Raw genomic sequence first — 26,839 nt, 5'->3', positions numbered from 1 at the left:
CCTGCCGGGACTGACGCGAACATACTAGCATTTCTTCGAGGCTTTGACTTCAACACTATCGTTTTTGTTTTGAGCCACTTTGAAAGTGTTTTCTTAATTGATCTGTTGTAGGACCTGTCACCAAAAAAGATTAGTTGAAGTAACTCCAACTGTACTTAATTTATCTCTTTTTTTCATAATTCATAATTTCAGCATTCTATTTTTATTCTACTGTGGACAATACAAAGTACGTTGCTTCAAACCCTCGTCTCTTATCTAGGCTTGGGACCAACATGCCGTGTAAATAACCTGACGGAGTTAATAAATTTACATAGAGTACAGAACGATAAAAACATTGTTCTTCAATCTTCTCACTTTAGGAATAATTATCATTGTTCTAAGAAGAAGTCACTCTACACTTGCTGCAACACGCTTCTCTTTTGTTTCTCCAAAATCCTCGAGAGGTACATCATCGAATGAGAAGGAAAGAACAACACGACTTTGTGAAATATCTACTGTTTCTAACATTCTTAACCTTACCGACCCTGTTGAGAAATATCTTGTCTCCCGGTACACAGCCTTTGTAACCTCTTCTGTCTTTTAGCCTTTGTCCCGTTCAATAGCGGGTGTGTATCATCTTGATCGAATCCACCATTTTTCTCGGCGTGGATGGGGTCGAGAGACAATCAAATTTAATATGTAATGTTGAGTGTTTTGCGTTGACTTCGATGCTTAAGCCGGTTTGTCTAAATTTTTGATTCTTTCAGCCATAACGTATTTCTCCCCAAACTCTCTCTGCTCAGCTTTGCCTTCCCAATTATCATACGGCTCGCCTGCTACCTTTCTAAAGGACCCTGCAAAGCTTTTTCCCAGGTTCATGGTTAATTCCCTTCAACGTATAGAGTTCCCCAGGGGCTCCTACTATCTACATTTTCACCTGCTTACATTATGCAGACAATGTTAAATTATTTGCCCTTGTTTCGTCTTCACAGGACTCTGCTCTCTTAAACTTCAACTTAGATACTGTGACGTGTTGCTGTTCGATGACCAAACTGGCACTAATTATCAGCAAGTGTCACTTAATGTGGTAAATCCCCCCCCCCCTGCATCCTTCTGCTAGTCTTCTAGTGGACACCCTCTATCATTTCTTTCTCAGCTCTTGTAACTTTGGATGAGACCCTTCGTTTTAATCTCTGTTTCGTCGACATTATCAATTGTGCTTTCAAAATGATTGATTTTGTCCTAGGTTGTCCCCTCTTCTTAAAAAAAAAAACTTTCCCTATGTGAACTATCCTTCCCGGCTTAATATTTTCAAACTACCTTAACTGCAATAACACCCAATTTGTCCTGATGTGCTATATGTGGATGATATTAAATTTCCAATCCAACCCCGGCGCACCATCTCGCTTATGTGTTTATACTCTGCCCTTTGTCCCCTGGCTTCGGTACTTTGTTCTCTGTCTTCTTTTCTTTGCCGCCTGTAGAATGTCATCTACCCTCTATCATCTGTCCTCTCTCTCCATCTCTCCCTATTCTCCTTTCTCTCTTCTTCTTTGGAAGCTCATCCTTAATGCGAACTTATTACCCCTTAGCAACCATTACGCATGAAAGAGGTTTTTCTCATTTTCTAATCATTACCTCAAAGTTACACGTGAAACGTACAGATTGCCTGATTTCCTAATTCACTCTACTAAGCAGCTCAGTAAAACCTATCCATCGGTCATCATTTATGAAGTGACATATCCTCCCTCCTCCAGAACACATTACCTCTAAAAACCTAGTTCCCTTGACCACATCCTTTAATCTCCAAATTTCCTGTAGTTGTACATAATGTTATTCCAATTTTTTCGTTATTTTCTTTGTGGTTCTGTGCCTCTCAAGTAGTCCATACGCTTCAGGTGGCCTACCCTGTGTCACTTGCAAAGTATGACCAGAATGGATACAGCTCCATGGTGAAAAATTTCATACAACTCCGCGTTATATTGGACTCTCCAGTTTCTCTCCAACTCGTATCGAACCAAGTATGCGTCCAAAAACTCGGGGCCCAAAGATGTTACCGGCATTTTCACATCATTTGTCTTGGTCCAAGTTGGTCCACTCAACCAGCACAGGTCTGATGATAGTTCGATATTGGCGGGGCTTGCTTTTCCTTTTATGAATTCAGAATCAGGATGATCTTTTGGCTAAACTTACCTGCTTCCGAATTTCGCCGTCTACTGCGCTGGCCTTTCTCAGGCGTTTTTTAAGATGTATAGAATTATCCGCACCTTCGAGGTTGGACTTTTCCATTTTCATGCTTTGTTGTGTTGGAGCTGATTTTTTTGCCTGGGACATAAACTTTATTTTGAGCCCGTTGCCCCTTAATCCAGCTTCCTTTGCTACAAACTTCAAATGTATACAACTTACCTTGAGTTCGGGTGTATGCTTCTGGCTGGATTGATTTTACAGATAGTGTCCCTTTTTTATTCATTGGAATTTTTCGAATGATATGCTGCAGAGCTATATTGAAGGGATAGTGAAAGGAGGCCTGCCTCACACCCCGGTTTGTACTGAAGCTTAACTCTCCTTGGGTATTAGCCTGGATATTCGTCTTCGTACCAGCTCGGTGGACTTCCAAAACTGCCCATTATTCTATAGAATATGTTACGATCTATATTGTTGTAAGCTGCGCGTACAGTACGGCCCATCTGCTTGGCATTAAGTGAACCGGTTTTCTCCAGAGCTCCGATTTTTCAGTTTATAACCAAGTCCTCCCGAGTCCCCTTACTTCGTCAACTAGCTTCTGTCAGCAGAGAGCTTTGCTTCTGCTTATCGCGCTGCAGACTCTCCTTCAAACTGATCTGTATCTTAGTGGTTGCGATATGTATCTCCCCCGTTGTTTAGACATTATGTCAATCGCCGGAGTTTGTGATATTCTGTGCGTAGCTTGGTGCTTTCTGTAGATCTCGTCTGTAGGAATAATAGAGAGCGCATGCATTTCACAATTACCCCACGTTCTCTGGTAAGTCTTTCCTTTTTGGCTTTCGAAAAGACAGTCAACTCTGACTGCGAATCCACTCGGTTTATATTGTCACATGACTTTGCAAGTCTACCTTTCTGTCTTTCTGTTTTTCAAACGCAGCTAATTCCTCCTCCACTTCTATCTCCTCAGTTTTATAATTTTTTCTTCCATGGCCGCAATAGGCAGGAATGAGTTTACCCTCGGGAACCTACACCAGTTCCCTGAAGCTGAATCTGAAACTCAAGGACGAATCATCGTTCGCTCGAAGCAACGCGGTCTACTAATACCTGTTCAATACACGCTACCCAACCAGGGTCCTTCGATAACATTATCAAGGGACCCTCGACTGCTCGTTTTATGCAATTCCAGCGAGAATCCCAGCGATATAAGGATTTCATTCTGGTAAATTAAAATGATGGAACTCTGGAGGATAATCCTTTTCATCTTGCGGCATTATACGCTTGTATCCTGGAAAACATAATCTTAGGAGGCGCGCGTCTGCTATCGGAGTTTTGTTGTTGCTACCGTAAGGCGCGCCCTCATGACTTGGAAACAGGGTCTTGAATACAAGATACCGCGCAGGATAAAGCAGTATTACAATGCTTTGCTACGCACTAACTGATATTTTTCATATAATGAAAAAATATATTTACTATGAGCAACTAGACGCAGTTTAGCAGAGGTTTTTCGATGATGACATTTTGATGGTGATTGATGAACTGAATACCAAAGTGAGCATGCCATGCTCAGTTATTTGAGGAGACTTGTTCTTGGTAACCATAATAACAACGGGGAAAGGTTTGTGGATTGGTGCCAGAAAATCAATAGTGTTTCAAGTGACCAGCAACGTATATTCAATGAAATCGACCATATCGCAATAAGCAATCGATATAACAGTTGTCTTCCCGATGTGTGTAAAAAAAGGGGTACTGTCTGGGCCTCGAAAGACCCATTAGATAATGGTCATTTATATTACTTTGCTTGGGTGTCACTACTTGTTCGCAGAGAACAAAGCGTCTCGCTGTAAAATTCAGAACGAGTCATTTCCACGACGTAGCTGTCGTCCACTGGAAGGAGAACTCTCCTGTTACGTAACCGCCATCAAAAGTGTCCTTATCTTTAGTTTGTATGAAGTTACAGGATACATTCTAAAGGGACGAAATTTGAATAAAAGGCGAATCAAGGTACGTAAGCGGCTGGTAACTGTGACCGTGGCTGAGCACGACGCGCTGATGCTCTGTTACCATGAAAGGACACGAGAAATTAAACGTAACTTATGCTGTGGCAGAAGGAATTGTACCGTTGCGTTGATGAGGTAAACAGAAGCTAATAGTAAAAGGCAACGATTTCGTGCTTTTTGATGGCCCTGTGAGGCACGTTAGCGGTAGGCTTTAACTAATTATGAGCAACTGTAGAGAAGTAAGGAGCATTTCATCATGATTCTAAGTCATATAATATCCAGTGAAGTACTATATCTTGTGGATATTATTGCAAGCTACTGTAGCATGCGGATACTGGCTACCCCTATTAAAGCCGACAACCATAATGGTTTCGTTGAGCAACTTTTCCATACAACCCCTGTAGTTTCTACAGAGGTGCAACTTCAACTCATTCGGAAATATTTCCCAGTGAGTGGAAGAAGAGGATAATTGTTAAAATTCCGAAGAAAGACAACCGTCTTGAGTGTGTGCTTCCGGAGGCAGTAAAACTTAAAGCCAAAATCATTCTGCAAACCATTAAGGAACACCTTGAAAGATTGATCCTGCGCTGACCACGTCAACAACCTTTCGATCATCTTGAAACATCTAGTGCGGAGTTTCAGATCGTCGATTCATCTGCTCTTTATAAGGAATTTTCTACGCAGGAAGAACATTTCCGACAAACTGATAGCTATTATCAGGGCATCATAAGCTTGTGAAAAATGTCTCGTGCTGTATCGACTTAAAAGTTCAGAAAAGTTTGGAGTGGTGGAGTTGCATTCTATGATCGATGCTTTTTACTCTCATGCTACCTTGCCTGGAGGACGTCGAGAGGTTTAATGGACAACGTCATTTACGCTAAAAAATCTTTATTGTGACATAAGATCATAATAAATGGAAATCTTCATCGGCGTTTTGGTTAGATGCCCATAAACATGTTGATCAAAAGGAGGAATTGACAGTTGCAAGCTCACACATTGAGAAAGGTTGATAACTCCACTGCGGGTTATGTCATGCAATGTAACGTACTATTCAGGGATGGCCGGAGAGTGGTTTTCCCAAAACTACGCGGCGTAGAATAATGGAGGAGACTTGCAAGTTCCACGGAAGGTCATGATTTCTGACATCCAGTCACAATTTAAATCACAACCGTCTTCCACAACGATACTTCGGTGGAGTAAATAGTATTAGTTTTATACATCTTCTTCTTTTTTTCAGCCTTTGTCCCGTTCACAGGCGGGGTCGGCTCGACGTGATCGGTTTCGCCATTTAGTTCTATCGAATGCTTGATCTGGATGCAATCTCGAGGCTTTCAAATCCCCATGCCTTTTGGTCGTTTAACATGGACTTCGATGTTCAGACCAATTTTGGCCAGTGAATTCTCGTTAGCACGAATTGCATGACCGTGATTGCGTGATCGAACACGTCTCTCCCGCAACTTTTCCACGATCGGTGCAACCGCACAACAATCGCGGATATACTCATTTTGGATGTGATCAAAACGTGTCACGCCACTAATCCAACGAAACATCTTCATCTCCATTACCGCAAGACGTCGTTCATTGTATTTGATAGTCGGCCAACACTCAGAACCATAGAGAGCGACAGGACGGACGACATTGCGGTAAATTTTAGATTTGAGACGTTCGTTGATACGTCGATCCCAAAGACGGAAGGAACGCCACTTCATCCAGATTCCGTTAATGCGTGAAGCAATTTCATAACACAGTTCTCCATTGGCTGATAGCGTTGACCCGAGGTATTTAAATTGCTCAGTTCTGGGCAGATCACTGCCGCTGGTAGTGATTGTGCCTGTTTCATAGGGATCGGTCGTCAAAAATTCAGTTTTGTTTAAATTCAATCTAAGACCGTATAAGGCGATCATTCCATTTTTGAACAAGTTGCTCTAGATCATTTTTGCTATCAGATGCTAAGAGAATATCATCTGCATAAAGCAGTGTGTAGGGCGCTGGACGTTGGATATCCCGTGTGACGGTGTGACGGTGTCCATAACAAGAGTGACAGAGACGCGGTTTTGATACACCCGCCATACTTCGAACTTTACTTTTTGGATCGTGGTAGAGCAATTGAACCCAGTGCAGGATTTGTTCTGGCACTAAGTGTTGTCGTAAAGCATACCAGATGAGTTCGTGTGGCACACGGTCAAACGCTTTCTTTAGATCCAGAAAGGCAATGTAAAGAGGGCGATGCTTCTCACGGTGTTTCTCCATGAGTAACCGCGCAGCGTGTATTGCGTCAGTAGTTCCGCAGTTCTTGACAAATCCGGCTTGATTCACGGTTATTTCAACGATTTCGCGAATACGGTTGTCAAGAATGCGTTCAAAAATCTTCATGGTATGGGAAAGTAACCGGATCGGACGGTAATTTGAACATTCTGCTGAACTACCTTTCTTTTTCCATATTGGAACAGTGGTACTTTCTTGCCAGTCAGATGGTGTTCTTCCTTCCTGGATAACCCGATTGAAATATTCACTGAGCCACAGTGGGTCCCAGCTCTTCGCTTTCCAGAGCTCAGATGCGATATCGTCAGGTTCTGTGGCTTTTCATTCGTTTTATTGCCTCCTCGACTTCAGTTGCGCTGACAGGTGGAACTGCTCCAAATGTCGACAATGATTGTGGAAGTGGAGGATCAGCAAATTCTTCAGTTGAAATCTGTTCGAAGTATTCTCGCCATCTATCCCGTGCGGCTCGAAGATTGGTAAGCAGAATACCGTTCTTGCCATTAACGCAACAGAAGTGTTCGATATCGTGTGTACTTTCGTTACGGCTTTTAGCAAATCGATACAGATTGTTCTCGCTATGCCGAGTGTCCAGTTTATCGTAAAGATTGCTGTCATGGTTCGCTCGGACGACTTAGCCACTTAGCAGGCGTTTTATCGTCGAAAAATCTGTGGTGGAGGCATTTCTTTTCACGGACCTTCATTTCAACATCAAAATTCCAAAGCCAAGTATCTCGGTTGATGTACCGTTTACCCGGCTTGGTGACCCCGAGGGTTGCAGAGGCCGCTTTGTGGATCGTGTCTTCCATTTGGTTCCATGATTCTTCCATATTCGTAATGGTCGGCAATCGTATGAGTGAAATCATTTCTTCTTTCTTCTCACCAAATCGTGATTCCATCAGTTTATAATTTCACTCCATAAAACGGTTAGGAAGTTTTATCACGTTCACCTTTTTGCCCTGGTTCGATCCCTTTTATTTTGCATGTGTATTATTTTTTATCTCATTTATCAGAACTAACCTTACTTTTCTGAAGTTGCTCTCGTCGTATATTCATACCTTGCTTTTGTGGATGGAAAATATTCTTACCAATTAGTTTCGTGAGATTGTCGATGAATTGATTAGATTTTTTTTTGCCTCAGGTATAATATTATCCATGGCTTTAGATTTGAGCTGACCCCAGTCAATTTTTTTTATTCTGCACTAGGCAGTGCTATCCTCATTTGCGAGCTTTTTTAATATCCTTGTTTTCAACTGATTCAACGTGGTTATCGCAAGATTGCATAAAATATATCTCCCACAATTTATCTAATTTTGTGGAATATCAAAAAAATTGAAAATACTTCTTCTGTTTCTTATTAAGTCTTTTTTTTTACGTTCTTAAGGATCCTTTTTAACAATCTGGTTAGGTTTTGAAAACATGAACGACGTAAATCCGTAAGAATAAACAGATGAAAGCAATGACTTTGCCAACCGAAATTTTGCGTAAAACTTAAAATCAAGTTGAACCCGATTGCAATCAGAAGTAACATTTGAGGCGGAGTCACGATACCTGTCCTTTCGAAAAGATGATTAACGACACCAAACCGAGCGTTATACTCATACATTTGTAGTATATACTTATATCCTTCCCTCCTTCAAAAAAGGCAGCAGTTCAAATTGCAACATGTTCGTGGCATATCTTGTTAGCGTATTTGAGTATATTTCGAGCTGGTTAGAAAAATAGAATCAGCGGCTTCCAATAAACAAGATCCAAACATTTTTCCACACAACTTCTCAATTTAGAACACAAACAGATACCCCGTTCCAACGAATGGCAACCCCTGTACCTAGCACCCGGCATTTCTCAAAGGATCCTCACAGGGACATGCCGATGTTTCGTACTTCAACCCTCAACCCTCACAATCTCCCGCAATGTGCCGGCATCGTCGTCGACTTCTTCTCATCGTCATCCTTGTCGTGGTCACAGGTGTCCTGAACATTGGAAAGCAGCTGTCGCAATTCATTCAATTTCCGACAGTTGGTTTTACTGCGTGGTATGGGTTTTCTGCTTATGCCAGAATCCTTGCAAGGATATTTCCCGTCTCTCAAAAGTTTGCACTTGACACGAACTCTCCTCACAACCGCACACACTTACCCCTTTCTTCGGGTGATACGATGTCGATTACCGTGATGGGATGATTAAAGACGGAGCATATTTTTACAGCTGGGGTTACATTTAACCCAATGCCAGCCGTTGTCAAAGTCGTAATCCCTCACATTCCTCACGATGTCGGTTAAGATCTAATGCTAGACGGGAGGAACAGTTTGCGCCAAAAATTTAATGATTTCTCCGTGTGGCGCCTAATGTTCCCACCGTTTAAATTGTTGGCAGGATTTCAGCCCGGAGTGCTGGAACTTCGCAGTTTCGACTGTTTCGGGGGAGGCGGACTGGCACCATTGGAAGGGTGGTTGGGAGCAGATTTGCAATTGGGTTAGAGCTATTAGAGAAACAGAATGCCGCTTAGGAACGTTTTGCGAGCTGCGAATTACCCATCCACGTACAGAAGATGTCAGTAATTTATCATCCAGTCAGAAAAGCAGCAGGTGCACTCAGCAAATTATTTAATTCTTTCCCATGATATGGCTTGTGAAAGTTGACAGCATGTTCAGGGGAATAATAGAGATTATGCAATTACATATTGTACAAGACAGGTACGAGTACATGGTTTACTGAGCAATACGTTAGTATCATGGTGTGTTTAGTATCAAACTTCGTTGAAAGTATTATTATTTATACAGTAGAATCGCTCTCATTTAGAGATTATGTATATTTGTGGACATCGTGTGGGTAGGACATCATGTAACTGTCAAACCCCCCAGCTGGATTTACCCTGTACGAAATAACAATTGTGATGTACATGAAAGAGATGGTTGCTGCAACTACCTACAAATTCAGATCCTGAAGAGATTTACTAAAATGCGGATGGTATCTGCCAAGGTTAGTTGGTCTAATGCGTGCAAAACTTGTGAAAGCGATAATTTCATCCCTTCCTTACCATTTAAGGATATTTTTGAGCTTTTTCGAACGCTTTAAAATCAACCGATTTTAGCTTCCTGGTAAATTATAACATCTTTCAATTGTCTGCATTTTTTTTAAAAAAAACCGGTTGCAACTAAAGCCTACGTTGCTTTGTAACTTATGTAAAATCCCGGCACAGTTGAAATGAGTGCCGCGTACGCGAAACGATCTGAAGTTGTATAATTCCGTTTGCACACCCAAAAATGTCGGTTTCTACAGTAATGCGATATTTAAAATAGTTAAATCATTCGTCCGTAGATTGATCGGTGAAAATGAAAATGGTCATGGCATAAGATGATCAGGTACTCAAGCCGAGGACAAAGCAATTGTTGAATATCCGAGCAAATTTCCACTATAACTTTACGTTGAGCTCAGCAATTCTTAAAGCAAAATGGAACATTAGTTCTATCTGACTACGACTATCATACTATAGCGACGAAACTTTTTTCAATGAGAGCCATACTGAAAGATACTTGTAAGAGGCCCTGGATAATATCGATCGTCATTTATGTAACGTACTGATCAATCGTCTTTGAGGGCATGGAGAAAGAGCCGTAAAATATCCAGTTGAAATCTACGTTTGATTGATTGAATGTAAAGGACTCGGAACCAGCTTTCATTATCACCGCACATGCACTGGGCAATTCTAACATCACCGCATAACTCCTTCATTCGGCCGCCACGAACGTTATGACCGAAGAAATTATTAACGACGACTGCCCTCCCATAATCATCGACGACGACAAGAGCTTCCCTCCTGGGGACCAACCTGACGCTCGGAACGATGAAGTAAATTCCTCTGTGAATTACATTCAAGGGTTTCAAGACGAATTTGCTTTAGGAAACAAACGGCACCGAGTTCCCGGGGAACAAAAACCGTTTCCATCTTCTTTCTGACAGTGAGTATCGCCCAGAAGCGATACACGCACGTCCCAGAACTTCAAAATCCGCCGACACGGTCAATTCGTCAGTAGTTACAGATAAGAATAGAAACAGCTTTCTCTCTTGATTTTTTGTATGGCTTGACTGCTGGGTCTTGTTATCAAGAACATCCACAAAAATGCAAAATTTGGAATTACCAACCTAGCGGCCGACAGGTTCAAAGTCCGCTTCAATTCGGCCTCCATCTAATCAAGATCACCAAACTGGAAGGTCATTCCCTCATCCTGAGTCTCCCCCCACGAATTCACTCCCGGAGATGTGGCATCGTAAATTAAGGAGTTAACACAGGTTACGCCGATCGGTGTATCAAAGTTTTTCACCCCGTGATCACGAGCCAACGACACCAGCTTAAGCCTCTTCCATGTAACATTCAATTCTGAGGCAAATGCGAATATAATCACAAAACAAATTACCCTAATTTATCAGCAGATCAGATGAGAGAAACCCAGAAACGGGGATATCACCCAATGTTTTGACTGCCAATCATTTGCCCACGTTTCCTCAAACTGTAGATACGTCCCCAAATGTGTTAAGTGCACGGGCCCACACGCCTCAAGGGACTGCCCCCGTTCGACTGTACAAGACAACGCCAGCTGGATCACCCAGCTAACTTGTCAAAATGCCCCGTAGGCTGGAATCAATCCAACGTAAAGAGCTAAAACCATCCCGCACTCTCGGTCTGCTTCGTTCAACCGACCCCCCTCTGCCCTTGCGCCACTAACAGACTCTTCGCTATTCCTGTCTCTCAACCCTTTGTCTCATTCCAACTGAATCAACCCTCCCTCGCTGACACCTTCTTTCGCTACAGTGACCAGGAGTCGAAACCCTTAGTTCTTCATCGCCACCACATTCGTCCACTCCTAGGGGCTTCTTCATGGAAGCTAGGTCCCTATTCAACATGCCATTCTCCTCCCTGTGGAAAACAATCTCTGACTTCTACCACAACTACCTCCGTCCCCAAAGCGTACTTCCAATTCCTTTTCAAATTGCTAGACCACCAAAATGAACACTAATTCGCTCATTTCCATCTTAGTGAGATCGGGACTTAGGGCAAGTATGATAGCATCCCATCGACTGCACCTGCACCAAACTGCCTGTTACCAATAGTCAGACTACCTGTTAGGGGTGGAGGCGTCCTCGGAGTCATAATCGGATCTCTCTACTTCCCGGGCGGCACCTCACTCCCATCTTGTCCAAATTCTGGGAAATCGCGGCCACTTTCGACGCCTGCATCATCGGCAGTGATCTCAACGCGAGGCGACTCAGTTAACAACGAAAATGGCAAAGTGCTCTTCGATTGGTTCCAGTCAGATCCATTCCTTAGCGCGGACATCATTAACGCTCGAGTGCCATCTTTTCCTGGTGGGCCTTCCTCCCTAGGCGGATTTATAATCTCATCAATCTCTCAGCCTGTGCCACTAGCTTTGGCAGCCCATTCCGACCACCATGCACTCAGCCTCTCTTAGTCCTCGGTAGAAACAGACCACTGCAGCGCAGCAAACGATTATTTCACCCGTTAAGGGACAAATGCCATGCTGACTACCGTCTTCTCTCCGAGATCATTAAAGACCTGTCCAGTAAAATCAATGGAGCCATTCGGTCCGAACTAAATACATCCTGCAAGAAACTCCTCAAATCCCTCAAGCCTGCCCCACAACTCTCACTCAATAATTAATCGATTGGCTAGAAGAAAAAATCTTCTCTCAACGTCAACTACTACCTAATAAAAATAGATAACCTCCAGCTTCACTCTCCTGAGCAAAAAATATCCGCCTGCGTTAACTACCTCAGTCACCTTTAAAAACCAAATCGCCCGCGGACCCCATCTGGATCTCGGTGGTCGCCACTACTGTCAACGATACAAGGTTGAGCTTGGAAGGATCTTACCTTTGACCATTTTCCCTAGCTGGCCAGCTGATATAGACAGAATCGACAAGTTCGCCTCCTTCTTCACCTCCCTAGAAGAAATTGAACATGTAATCACCCGATCCAACAATAAAAAATAATTGGGCCCCGAAGGTATCTCTAACTTTGTCTTGCGGTCGTTTGCGCCAACCACCAGCGAACATGTCGCCATCCTCTTCAACAACTACCTGAACAACGGACACTTTCTGCTATCATGAAAATCAGCCCTCCTAACACCTATCCCTAAGAGGGGGTGCTCGGGCAAGATCTCTCAAAGATATGAGGCGTATCTCTCTTTTTTCCAATATTGGCAAAAACTTCGAACGTATCCTACAAAGCACCTCAATAGGCACTACTCCCCTATCATTCCACTTAATCAATTTGCTTCGGAAACCAAGACTACATCGTCAATCACCTGGAAAATGAGCATTACACCGTAGCCTGCACCTTGGACCTTAAAAAGGCATTTAACTCAGTTTGGAAAGAGGGCTTGCTCTACAAACTAATTCAGACCAATTGCCCCCTCCTCTTATTCAGTATCCTTTGAGACTTCATCTCCACCAGAACTTGTCACGTGTGCTTCGTTGGACTTTGCTCCATCGACTTCCCGATAAACTTAGGAGTCCCTCAGGGATCCATTCTAGGCCCCAAACTTTTTATCATCTACCTCCACGATACTCCCCTCCCTGCCGTAAGCTTGTCCCGTACGCCAACGGCAGCTCAGGCGGCCTCTCACCCGCCCTTTCTTCCTAACGACAATGGTCCTCTCGCATCAGGAGGGATCCTATTCGGTGACGATATCATCCTATATGCGAGGAGACCCAGGCCCACACTAGCCTCTCTCTCTCTCAAACTTCTAACCAATAGGGTCATTGCGTATTTCGACCGGTGGGCCCTCACCGTTAATTCTCTTAAGTCTGAGGTTATTTGCTTCAGAAACCCCAGCGGGAAATGCCACTGCCGTACAGTGCCAGAAAGTAAAAACCTTCATTTACGCATTACTAACCCTACTCTCAAGCCAAAACCAGGTATTTAACCTAGCAATCTCTCTCAACAAAAAAAATTAAATCCAACCCTCATGTCAGATCTGCTATTGCCAAAACTTCTCAGGGCTCAGCTGTTTTGAAAAACCTCCTCTCATCTCGGGCCTTGTTCCCTGCCACCAAAACTCTCTTATACAAATCTGTAATTCGACCAATCCTGACTTGTGGCTTCCTAACAAGAGCTACCATATCACCCAACGTAGCAGAAGCCATCCAACGCTTCGACGGAACGATACTCACGACCAAATGCAGAAGGTCGAACCAACAGTTTCAGAAAAATTCTCTCCTGTACGACCTCTCCAGGGTTTGTCCCATAATTCCGCATATGATCAAACTGTCGCGCGTCTGAAGAAGAAACGTGTCAGGGCTGGCCCTCCACTTGGACAGTAATTCTCCTCTCAACCATCACGCCTCCCCTTCCTCTTTTATCAAAGCTCTTCCCCAGACTTTCATAGAGGCTAACCACGTCGGGCCAATATTGCGGCAATCATTCTTCGCGCAGGTATAGATTACTTTTCATTACATTTCACCTAGTCTAGATTAACTAAGTCAACATCAATTAGCCTTAGGTCACTAAATATAGTTATGAGGGATATCGAATGAAAATTATTTTCCAAACCCGGTTTTAGTTTCGACATCTGTTGAATTGGGGATTAACGTACACTGAAATACAGGTCCAGGGTTACGCTCATAATATTATTCTAATCTGTAGATGTAGATGTAAATATGAAGATAATCTACGTGATAGAATCCAAACTGGACTGCGAGTCACTAGCACCTGATGCAGGAAGGCGGGGCTGCGCATAAGTCCAGCCAAGGTCAAAATAATATCATTCACTAGGAAGCACAAGCTGGATCACCTGAGCGCCATTAGATTGGCATGGAGGTGAAACGAATAAGAAAGGTCAAATGTTTGGAAATCAATAAGACACTGCAATAGTAGGGCCAATGGTTACAGAGCGAAACTCAGTACAACAACCAGGGAGTTATACAAACTTCGCAGCCTGGCTTGGGTGCGTATCACTGGGGCAATGAAAACTTGCCGAACGGAATCCGTAGAGGCCCTTCTGCAGGCAAGGAGGCGATCTTCAGAATGCCTGGGGTTATCAATGAGACGGGGAGCTACCTATAGCGATCGACGGCAGACGACATCCCAAATTACCAGTGTCCGGGTGACTCAATGGGTTAGAGCGCCAGCTGAAATTTCTCACTGGTCGCAGAGTGGTTTGTTATCGTGACTGGATGTCGGATACCAGTCAACTCAACTGTGATTGAGTACCTGAGTTAAATCTCGGGCGAGGGAAGTGCTGATCACATTGCCTCACACAGTGTACCATTACGGTCTTGAATGAAGTGCTCTTACAAACTTCAAGGCCCTAATCCAATATGGATTGTTGGCCAACCCCAAATTATTAATACCGAGGGATAAAATGACAACAAGGTTTCACTTCGGTGAAAAGTGTGAAAGATGTTAAATCAACAGGACAAACTGGGGGAGCGTGGCATTGACAAACAGCTTAAACCACCAACTAACTACCTGGTACACGGACGGACCCCTTATGGCAGAGGGAGTAGGCGCTGGAGTGGTCCAAGGAAAGAGCACCACCAAATTTCAAACGGAAATATACGCCATAGACAGATGCGCCTCTTCAACCTCGAAAGGAACTATTGGAAAAAAATATTGTTATTCTAGGAACACACAATCTGCTATTAAGGCACTTAGGTCCTACCAAGTAAATTCTAAACTGGTATAGGAATGCCTTAACATACTGAACACTCTCAACTCGCTAACCAAGTGCTGAACAGTCTGGGTTCCAGACCACAAAATGTGGTTAGAAGACAATGAGGCAGCGAACGAGCTGGCCAAAAAGGCAGTAGTGACGCTGCTATACGGGCCAGAACCATTCTGTGGAGTCGGAAATAGGTTCACGCTACTACGCTACAAGAAAAACAAGAAAAACTGGCGAACTTAGTGTTCTTGAGGGGATACGAACCCAAGACTGAAAAGATTGTTTAAGCCTCTCCAAGATGAGCCTTCTGATCATAGTGGAAATAGCCACTGTCACTACAGCAGTCAGGGAGTTCCAAACCTATCGAATGGAATGGACTGAATCTATTTTGAAATGGCAAAAGAGATCGGACGATCCACCAAATTAAAGCATTACACGACAACAGGGAGAAATTTTTGGCCCCTACATGAAAGTGGACGATTCCATAGGCTACATAACGACGAAATCCATGAGCGATACGATGACCGTCATGTTGTGGATAAAATCCGGCTCAATAGGTTAGGCGGGTCACTTAATCCGTATGGATGAGGATGAGGAGCCCGGAAAGTCTATAAGGGCAATATCTATGGGAGAAAAAGAAGAGAAGGCAGACCCTGCCTGAAATGGAGCGATGGCGTAAGTCAGGACGCCAGACAGGTTTTAGGGATATCGAATTGGTGGAACTCGGCACAAACCCGAGATATTTGGAGTTCCACTGTTGATAATGATGATGATGAGGGACAAATTATGTAGATAAGAGCTAAAGCCATTCCCAAGCGGACATGAGGTATATTGCGCCTGCTTTTGGCAATTCGTTATTACCGGACGTAAAAGATGATTGCAGAGAATGTGGACAATGTTGCTTTTGAACGCACGAGGCTTACCATACAAGGGACAGAGGTAGAAACTGTCTTCAGAGGGCTGTTGTCACCCCGAGGTATTACATATGAAGCACCCTCTAACTTCGGAAATAACTTTGAGAGTGGAAGGAAGTCGTTGAGAATGTGGGGTGCATAGCCTACAAATACTCTCATGTGTTCGCCCCAATCCAAAAAGATATTTCACTAACCACCAAGTTATGTATTTACTCATATCCTTGCGAATTTCTAACAAAATTTCGCAAGTGACTATTCTTGATAGCATCCGGCTGCCAAATAAAATTGCAAGAAAAATAATAGCGGATCACAACAGAGAGCAGAACAGACATTCCACAACGACATCTTGTTTACATTTAAATCAGGTGAACTGCAAAAATCCATTTTTATGAACTCCGCGCTACCAGGCGAAAGCAGACATTCATAAAAACGCGTCACAACAGCTTCTTGCAGTCTTTTATATTCCTACATGTGTTAGTGTGGAAACGGGTGGAAATTCTATCCGCTTTTCGTTTTCTATTCAGTGCAGGATGTACAACATGTGGTTTCCATTAAAATTGCGATCATATGCAAATGTGTCGAATTGTTTGCGAGTAAATTATGTGGCTCTAGTCAATGGCCAGGAGAGAATGAATCCAGGCGCCATAAGTGACGCAAGTGTTGATCATATGGTGCCTTCCCAAAAGTATTCAAGTAAATATTAGCAGAATCGATTCGATGGCCAACATTTCCTCACCCCAATTTGGAAGGGTCATCTCTAAGAAGCAGAGGCACGATGGGAAGAAAATGGAAAATTCCAAAGGGTCCCGAATTATTCTGGGCAAGGATTTTACTGTGGCGAACGTGATACTTTCGAAGTTCGGCTTGCAAATTGCAATTCCACTTGCTACACATGTAAATGCAGCCACATGCCACCCCAATTCGCAAGGTCTGATTGTGCGGAGGTAACTAATATGGCCATGATTCCGAGACAACATCTGCAGCCGAATTACATGCACATGCCAGCGAGTGATGTCGGCCAAGCTGCCATAGTACGCCAAGCATCCTGGCAACTTGGCATCATTAAGGACCAATCGACATTGTGTGTACGTAGAAAGAAAGTCATTTGTGTCACATGTCAGACACACAGAACGTCAGCATCTGGGCTCATTTCAGTTTTTCACGAGTTTTTCTGACAGTTTCAAGTGATGTTCAATTTTGAATGTTCCACCCGCGCTGTTTGGTTTTCTTCATTTCGAGTCAGGATGGGATGAGAGTCGGTCGGTGGTTGGCCTAACAACTTTGCTTTTCGTTTTTCTATGGGAAACGACCTCCTTCTCCCACGACTCCACTGGCTTGGCGGTACTTCTGTTTTTCATCTTTGCAGTTGACAGGTCTGAATGCTTTCCCTACGTGCCAAAAAGAGTCTGATGGCATCCGTTTGAGAATTGAGAGCACTTAGAGTGGGTACAGTGTGTATACGGAGGAATTTTATTTGAGAAGATTTTCGCTGTTATTTCAGATACATTGCAATGAATGTAGTACTTTTCCGGCGCAAGGACGTCAACGCGCCAAACCATTTAAAGAATTAACTGGTAAATTTGGAATATAATCATATGCAGTGCCATCCTTCGCCATAACCTTTAAAATTAGGGCGGCGAGTTCATGCTATCGAAAAGTTTGCAAACTCCTTCCTGCCCCTTGACTTGTGCCCAAAATATTTAGACTGAATTAAAAATTGTGAAGTTCTATTGCCCCCGCCGGAGCATTTGTTTTATAGCGTACTACAGCCAGAACACTTAAGAAGGCATCCAACTTTATGGAGGGATCTTTCTCTTTCATTCCATGGCATTTACGGGTACGATAGAAAATCAACTTGATGGCGGATTGCTCCGAATCAAGTGTAGACTTTTCTGCCGAGGCGAATACCCTCTCCGTTGTGTTTTGCAGCCAACTCATGGAGATGAGAAACAACAGGCCTTCAGGCGGACTTACGACATTGACGGGAAACATACTTTGGAGATTGGTTGCCGAATATTTTCGCCTTCCTCGCCTTTCCAGTATGCACCATGCGGCGAAACACTTTCCAGACCATAATTATATCGCTAGAATCATGAATCGAAATCGAGTAGGATGTTTTCATTGAGGGCCGCCCATGGCCCACAGTCGGGACTCGTCCAGACTTAAAGATTGATTTTTTGATGGACAAGAAGCATTTGCTGCATAGTGATGAAGACGATTATCATATTGCCTGTCGGTGTATGTTTAACCCTTGCAGCCGCCATAAATCAACAGACCAGCAGCCAGACAGTGTTCTATTGATAAATCTCACCGGGTGCAACCCAAACGCCTTCATTTTTAGGAATATCTGTAACAAATCTCAAAGAAGCGCTTGTCTTGAAAACAGCAGAGATATACGTGCTTTCTTTATATTACATTATAATACTTGATGGAGATCTCTGAGTGAATCGAAAAAACACAACCCAAATCGGGCATGTACTCCTCCATACTATTCAAGGGTTAACACCTTCACTCCAACTTTCTTTTCTAAAAATGATAATCAAATCGAAATCTGGAATCTATCTCAGAATCACAGCATGTTGCTTCCATCTGAAATTAGAAGGCCTGCATACGTGGAGAACGTTCAGTTGCCGCTTCTGCTGGTCCATATAAGTGATGCTGGTGCCAGCGTCGAGTGATTGGAAACACGATGCTTCTGCGGATGTTTGTTTTGCAGGAAGTGTTGCGAAATGTTAAGTGAAAGAATTCAGTAGATACGTTGAAGAAAAGTTTGAGGAATTGAATTGCTGGCAAGCACTCAATGTCTTTTCCGCAATTCTGACTGTCGTCCAATGTTTGGGAATGCCAGCGGTTAGGTGAGCTAAGCAATTAGCACGTCTATTGACAAAATACAACTTCATTTTGTTTGATGTTTATGGGGTAACATGAAAGAGAACATGCCACTTTTAAGTGGTGCACATTAAAGATGATGATGTTATGTGTCACGTGTTCTAGTTTGGTGAAACGTGTGTCCCATCAGAGAGGACCGGGCGGTGATCTACGCTCTGACCTTTCGGGGCTTTTTTGGCAAGGAGGAAATATGTTTCTAATTGTATCAATAATGATTCGATTCCGTTCGTCCATTGTATTAGACTTCATTGGTAGAGTTTTGTCAGGTAATTCTATGACCTTTACCAGGTTTCCTTTCTTAAACTGGGCCGAATATCATCATTAACTTTATAACTTACGATTATCAAATACCAAGTATATTAATTGTTTCCTTTCTTTCCTTTCAGATGGCATTGGATGGTAAAACAATCATTAAAGAAGAAATTCCAGATAAAGAAGTTTATGAATCAACTGCCAACAATCGCCGAACGAAGGGTATGGCATTTTCTGATATGTACTCTCCTCTATTCGATAATAATGTGTAGTTTATACCTAAGTCCCTAAGAAATAAATTGTCTTCCAATAGGAAAACCATTTTTCCAAACGTAAGTCCGTTAGAAACCTCCTCTGCAAATTGAAGCAGATTTAACGCCGGTAGAGTCTGAGCGCCCTAAACTCTGTTCACCCATCTATGTTCCTTCGTATAAGTTGATCCAAGAAGAAGAATTTGTAACAACCTACCTAACCATTGAATATCAGGAGCGCTCAGACTTTTGGTTCATGTAACTTTTGTAAGATATGGCTGGCATAGCCACCCACCCCACTCACGCACCATCGCTGTTGGTTCGCCCAAATGTAGAGGAGGTTGGCGCAAAATAGTAAATTGTCGAAATCAATAATATGCACTATCTCTCGATCGATAACAGTTGCCGACGTGAAATTTCTACTGTATGGGACTTTTGGTACCAAGAATGATTGACGAAAGTTGTGAATCGTTCCCCTAAAGTGTATTTTGACAGCGCTGTCACGCATTTTTTCGCTGCCGATTGTTTCACTAAAAGTAAGTTCCTAAGTTAAGTTGAGGATGGTCGGCACCAATATAATGGAACTTTCTATTCATTTGTACGTATATTGTATATATTTGCCATCGCAGCCAAAAAAAGTTGCGTGGGGTAAATTGGTAAAAAATTGGTGGGCAAATTCATAATAATAATAATCGTTGGCACAACAATCCATATTGGATCAGGGCCTTGTTCGAGCACTTCATTCAAAACCGTAACGGTACACTACAGTACACTGTAGCAGCCAATGTGGTCAGTATTGCGCTCAAACGAGGTTATTACCCTGATTTGACTCAAGTACTCATTCACAGCTGAGTCGACTGGTATCTGACGTCAAATCACGGTGCAAATCCCACTGCCACCAGTGAGATTCGAACCGCGACCTTTCGTATGACAGCCTTGTGCTCTAACCACTCAGCTATCCGGACACTAGGGGCAAATTGGTAATATTGGCAGCAAAAATTGAATCAAAATTAAACTAGGAAATATTGATGTTTTTTTTTATATCAAAATCGGTTTTGCTGTGAGTCGATTTTATGAAAATTTTGTTTGGTTTTATTTTTCCCTAGGGTATATCTTTTTCTTTCTCTTCAGCCTTTGTCCCATTCACAAACGGGGTCGGCTCGTCGTGATTGGTTTCGCCATTTGGCTCTATTGAATGTCCGATCTGGGTGCAATCCCGAGGCTTTTAAAACCCCATCCAGCGTATCAAGCCACCGTTGTTTCGGCCTGCCTTTTGATCGTTTACGATCGACTTCGATGTTTAGACCAATCTTGGCAAGTGAATTCTCCTTAGCACGAATTGCGTGACGATAACATCGAAGACGCCTCTCTCGCAATTTTTCCACAATCGATGCAACCCCATAACTATCGCTGATATCCTCATTTCCGATATGATCAAAACGTGTCACGCCACGAGTCCAACGCAACATCTTTGTTTCCATTACCGCAACACGCCGTTCATTGTCTTTTATAGTCGGCCAACACTCAAAACCATAGAGAGCGACAGGACGAACGACATTGCGGTAAATTTTAGATTTGAGACGTTCGTTGATACGTCGATCACACAGAACACCAGTTGTGGAACGCCACTTCATCCAGGTTGCGTTAATGCGTGAAGCAATTTCATAACGCAGTTCTCCATTGGCTGATAGCATTAACCCACTCACTGCCGCTGACAGTGATTGTGTTTGTTTAATGGGGATCGGTTGTTAAAATTTCAGTTTTGTTTAGATTCAATCTGAGACGGTCTTCCTTGGGGCGATCATTCCATTTTTGGGAAAAGTTCCACCAGATCATTTTTGCTATCAGATGCTAGGAAAACAGTATCTGCGGAACCAGGGCGCTGGACGTTGGATATCCCGTGTGACGGTGTCCATAACGAGAACAAAGAGGAGTGGTGAGAGGGCACTTCCTTGATGAACACCAACAGAGACACGAAGCGATTTTGATACACCCGCCATACTACGAACTTTACTTTTCGGATCGTGGTACACCAATTGAACCCAGCGTACGAGTTCTTCTGGCACTAAGTGTTGTCGTAAAACATACCAGATGAGTTCGTGAGGCACACGGTCAAACGCTTTCTTTAGATCCAGAAATGCAATGTGAAGAGGGCCATGCTTCTCACGGTATTTCTCCATGAGTAACCGCGCACTGTGTATTGCATCAGTAGTTCCACAGTTTTTGACAAATCCGTCTTGATACACGGTTATTTCAACTTATTTCAACGATTTCGCAAATACGGTTGTCAAGAATGTGTTCAAAAATTTTAATGGTATGGGAGAGTAACCGGATCGGACGGTAATTTGAACATTCTGCTGGACTACCTTTCTTTTTCTATATTGGAGCAGTGGTACTTTCTTGCCAGCCAGATGGTCTTCTACCTTCCTCAATAACCCGATTAAAGAATTCACTGAGCCACAGTTTTGGGTCCCAGCTCTTCGCTTTCCAGAGCTCAGATGCAATGTAGTCAAGTCCAGCGGCTTTCCCCGATTTCATCCGTTCAATTGAGTCCTCGACTTCAGTTGCGCTGACTGGTGGAACTGGTCCAAATGTCGACAATGATTGTGGAGAGCAGAGGTGTTCGATATCCTGTGTACGTTCGTTACGGCTTTTGGCTAGTCGATACAGATCTCTCTCGCCATCCCGAGTGTTCAGTTTATCATAAAGATTTTTATAATGATCCAACATGCGTTTTATGGTCGTGAAATTTGTGATAGAAGCGTTTCTTTTCACGGACCTTCATTTCACCGTTAGCATTCCAAAGCCAAGTATCTGGGTTGATGTATCGCTTTCCCAACTTGGTGACCCCAAGGGTTGCAGAGGCCGCTTTGTGGATCGTGTCTTTCATTTGGTTAAATGATTCTTCCACATTCGTAATGGTTGGAAATCGCATAAGTGACATCATTTCTTGTTTCTTCTCACGAAGTCGCCACCATTTAATGCGCCAAGGGCCAGTGCGTTTCTCAAACTTATCGGTGGCTTAATTCGCAGGACGGCAATCAATGGCCGATGTTGAGGTGCGATGGTCTCATAGGTGCTAACTGCTTTGCAGTCAGAGACAGTGGTAAAATGTCGGTGTCTTGTGAGACTATAGTTGATTTGCGTTTTTCTTTTCCCACTATAAAATGTAGAAAGATGAGACAATCTTTTGATGAACCATGTATTCATGAGTACAAGGTCATGGGTGTCCGCAAAATCGATTATACGCTCGCCACCCTCATTACGCGCTCCAAACCCCTAGTGTGTTTATGGTGTTCTTATATTTTGAGCTATTTGTAAACTCGGGTTTTCACGAAATTGTGTAGGTTCTGGATGTTTTCTTTGCTTTTATTTTTGTGGGGTGTGTAGGTATAGGGTATTCTTTTGTGTATAGCATACAGCATTCAACCGAACTAATGTTGGTAAGTTTTTCAATCATTTGAAAACACTGTATGAGAGAGAGTGACTTAGAACCTTGAAAAAAGTGGAATGTTGACCAGGCCAGTGTTATGACGGTCCAAATCTCTAACTAAGTCATGTCAGTCAGTGAGCCTGACACCCTGGTCACGATGGCACTGGTGTAAGTGCAACGGGAAATACAGCACCACCATTTTTCATTTTTCTAGGGGCCAATTCAAGCCTCATTTTTTGAACGGTGCTCCGCAACGCTGCGCAGGAACTGCAAATCCTCTTGGTAAATTGAAAAACTTTCACCGAACGTTATATATCGTTGTAACGCCTGCTGCGGGGCCACGCTATCTGATGCAATTCAACTGCTGCATCAACACACGGCGACTTTGGCGTCGATTCAACATGCTGTTTCAAAATCACCGTCAATTCCACTCCCTCAAGCTGGTACTTCATCGAGCACCAACGTAGACTCAGTTTCTGAGACGCCACTGACTGGCTCTGCTTATGCCCTCCCGGTGAATGCGGCCAACAATATGGCCCCATAACTAAGTCGCCCCGGTCAACTAATTCTCTGCCTCTACCTGCCACGCATGTCCCAGTGGGGCTATAAAAGATTGTATCAATCCGACGACATCCACTAGCCAACTGAAAAATCGTCCTCGATCCGAAAGACATGTTGCTACATTAGCATCACCACACGTTTTTTCGTGTGCATCATCGACACCCGCCACCGCTGAATCGCAGGCCTTTCTGACTTCTTGTCGCCTGAGTGGGCTCCAAGTCGAAACAGCTGTTCGTGTCAAGGCTAGCGTACTACACCACGTCCGATGAAATTTTGCCCTATACAGAAGCAAAGCCAACTCAACTTTGTCACCTCTCTCATGTGTGAAGCTGACGAAGGATGGGTCTCCTGACCGAGTGATAGCTTCCTTCAAAGTGACATATCCCCACGACTTCGATACTATCGTCCAATCTTCCTTTTGGCCACAGGGGGTCTTCGTCAAGCCTTATTAGAGGACTAAGCTTCGTGGTCAAAGGGTAGTATAGGTCACGGGGCGAAACGTGGATTGGTACCCACGATGGAGCATAAAACCTGGGAAATGCCTGCTGAACCGACACCAACAGCTCTACTACCAAACCCTATCTCCACCTCCACGTGGTGACCGCTGGGAGCTCTTTCTTGACGAAAAGCTGCAGACGGAGAAGGATGAAGGCGAGTCTCCCGCGCCTAAAAACGGGACAAATTGTACCAACTGGTCCTCCAGGTTGGGGGTTGGGTAGGGCTGACAACCCTACACGGAAAACAACCGTTACGAAGCCACAACAGGAGCCTCGGATAGGACGGATGTTAAAACGACGGACCCGGCAACGACAAAGGAACAACGATTTGCGCATTTTCTCATGGAACGTGCGCTCCCTGTACAGAGATGAAGCTGATAAGCAGCTAGCCGATACCCTGTCCCAATATAGGGCTGATGTAACTGCGTTGCAAGAGATGCGATGGACAGGGACTGGTTTCCTGGAGAAGAGCCACTACACCATATATTATAGCGGCCATCCAGTAAACCATGTGCTCGGAGTAGGTTTCTTAGTCAGCCAAAAAATGAAACCTGCTGTTATCGGCTTTGAAAGTATAAGCGAACGGCTATGCACTCTGCGCTTGCGAGGCAAGTTTAGAAATATAAGCCTCATAAACGTTCACGCCCCTACAGAGGAGACTGCAGAGTCGGAGAAGGATACCTTCTACGAGGCAGTAGAAAGAACCCTCGAAGCCTGTCCCAGATATGATATCAAAATCATACTTGGGGATTTTAACAGCCAAATAGGGAAGGAGCCCGTATTCAGGCGATACGTTGGCTCCCATAGCTTACACGAAAAAACAAATGATAACGGACTGCGGACTATTCAATTAGCAGGGTCACACGAAATGGTTGTTGGAAGTACCTGGTTTGCGCGGAAAGCGGTCCACAAACATACGTGGGCCTCTCCAGACGGGACCACTTTCAACCAAATTGACCACGTGTTGATCGAACGCCGCCACCTCTCAGCCTTGATGAATGTCAGAACATATAGGGGGGCCAATATAGACTCGGATCACTATTTCGTTGGCATGGTGCTCCGAGCTCGAATAACAATACCACCTAGAATCCCCTCTGACAATCAGGTGAGAGTGAACATTGAAGCCATGCACAACACAACCCTCCGCGACACCTATAAGAGGGAAATGGATGCCGCAATAACCGCAGTCAATAGAGGACCTGGAGATGAAGCATCAACTAATGATCTTCACAACCACCTGAAGAACGTTATCATGGATACGGCCACAAATATACTTGGCCCCAGCCGCAAAAGGAGTCGGAACGGCTGGTTTGACGATGAATGTAAGCTAGCAACGGAACGGAAGAATGCCGCATACCGAGTAATGTTGCATTCTCAAAGAACGCGGGCACGCGCAGAGACTTATCACGAACTCCGTCGAGCGGAGAAGCGACTTCACCAACGGAAAAAGGAAGCCTGGGAGAACCAACAAGTCTGTGAACTAGAAAAGTACAGGGAGCAACCGCACCAGGCGCGGAAGTTTTACCAACAAGTCAGCAGGATGAAGCCTTATACACCTCGATGCTCATCCTGCCGAGACAAAGAGGGAAATCTGATTTCCGACAGAATGGGCATATTAGAGCGATGGGTTGAGTACTTTGATGAGCTACTGAACAACCAGAACATCGGCGAGTTTGAGGTCCCGCCAACTGAAGACGACGGACAAATACTGCCACCACCAAGTTTAGGAGAAACAGTCCGTGCAATTCATCGGCTAAAAAATCATAAGTCGCCAGGAGCCGATGGAATTACAGCCGAATTGGTTAAATATGGAGGCGACCAGTTACACCAAGTGGTTCATCAACTTGTGCTCAAGATATGGGACAGCGAATCAATGCCTGACGATTGGCAGCGAGGCATAATCTGTCTCATACATAAAAAGGGAGATATCACACAGTGCAGCAATTATAGAGGTATCACGTTGCTGAGTACCATCTATAAGATATTCTCCACTATCTTGCTAGGCCGGATAGCCCCATACGCCCAGAACATCATTGGCCCATACCAAAGAGGCTTCACTCCAGGCAAGTCAGCAACAGATCAGATTTTCTCTCTGCGGCAGGCGATGGAAAAACTGTTGGAATATGGACAACAGTTGCACCATCTGTTCATCGACTTTAAAGCCGCCTATGATAGCATAGCCAGGGTAAAACTGTACACGGCCATGAGGGAATTCGGTATCCCGACGAAATTAATAAGACTGACTAGGCTGACCCTGACCAATGTGCGAGGCCAGATAAAAGCAGCAGGATCACTCTCAAGACCATTCGACATCAACAACGGTCTACGACAAGGGGATGCGCTATCATGCGTCCTCTTTAACCTGGCCCTCGAGAAGGTGATCCGTGATGCTGAGGTGAATGCAAGAGGTACGATCCTCTTCAAGTCCACCCAACTACTGGCCTATGCTGACGATATCGACATCATGGGAAGAACCACCCGAGACGTTCAAACTGCCTTCATCCAGATCGAGCAGGCGGCAATGGGGGCGAGATCTTGGGCTGCACATCAATGAAGGCAAGACAAAATACATGGTGGCAACTTCAGCACCGAAGACGAATCAACCAACAACATCAAACCGCACTGGTCAAACACAAACACGAACAAGAATAAGGATAGGGGAATACAACTTTGAGACCGTTGACAATTTCTCCTATCTAGGGTCGAAAATCACAACCGATAACAACTACGATGATGAAATCCGCGCACGGTTGTTGTCAGCCAACAGAGCCTACTTCAGCTTACAAAGACTGTTCCGCTCGAAACGTCTCACCATAGGGTCAAAGCTCTTACTGTACAAGACTATGATCTTGCCAGTCCTCATGTATTCCTCGGAAACTTGGGTTCTTAGCAAGAAAAATTGCGAACTCTTGGCCGCGTTCGAGAGAAGAATCCTCCGAAGAA

At 44.0% G+C, this 26,839-nt stretch overlaps 1 protein-coding gene across 3 annotated transcripts in view; it reads left to right on the top strand.

Moving 5' to 3' along the window:
- Positions 1 to 26,839, top strand: part of LOC119656004 (protein CBFA2T2) — a 112,254-nt gene that overhangs the window by 32,760 nt on the left and 52,655 nt on the right. For 2 of the 3 annotated variants that reach the window (XM_038062245.1, XM_038062244.1), the window contains one exon: positions 19,289 to 19,376. In XM_038062245.1, the coding sequence (XP_037918173.1) occupies positions 19,289 to 19,376 (88 nt within the window). The remainder of the gene's footprint in view (positions 1 to 19,288; positions 19,377 to 26,839) is intronic. The other variant, XM_038062246.1, reaches the window with a different exon arrangement.

The sequence above is a fragment of the Hermetia illucens genome, chromosome 4 (genome assembly GCF_905115235.1).
Source record: "Hermetia illucens chromosome 4, iHerIll2.2.curated.20191125, whole genome shotgun sequence".
Classification (NCBI taxonomy): Eukaryota; Metazoa; Arthropoda; class Insecta; order Diptera; family Stratiomyidae; genus Hermetia; species Hermetia illucens.
Note: the sequence above shows the minus strand (reverse complement) of the source record. Positions and strands in the feature narration are given on the sequence as shown.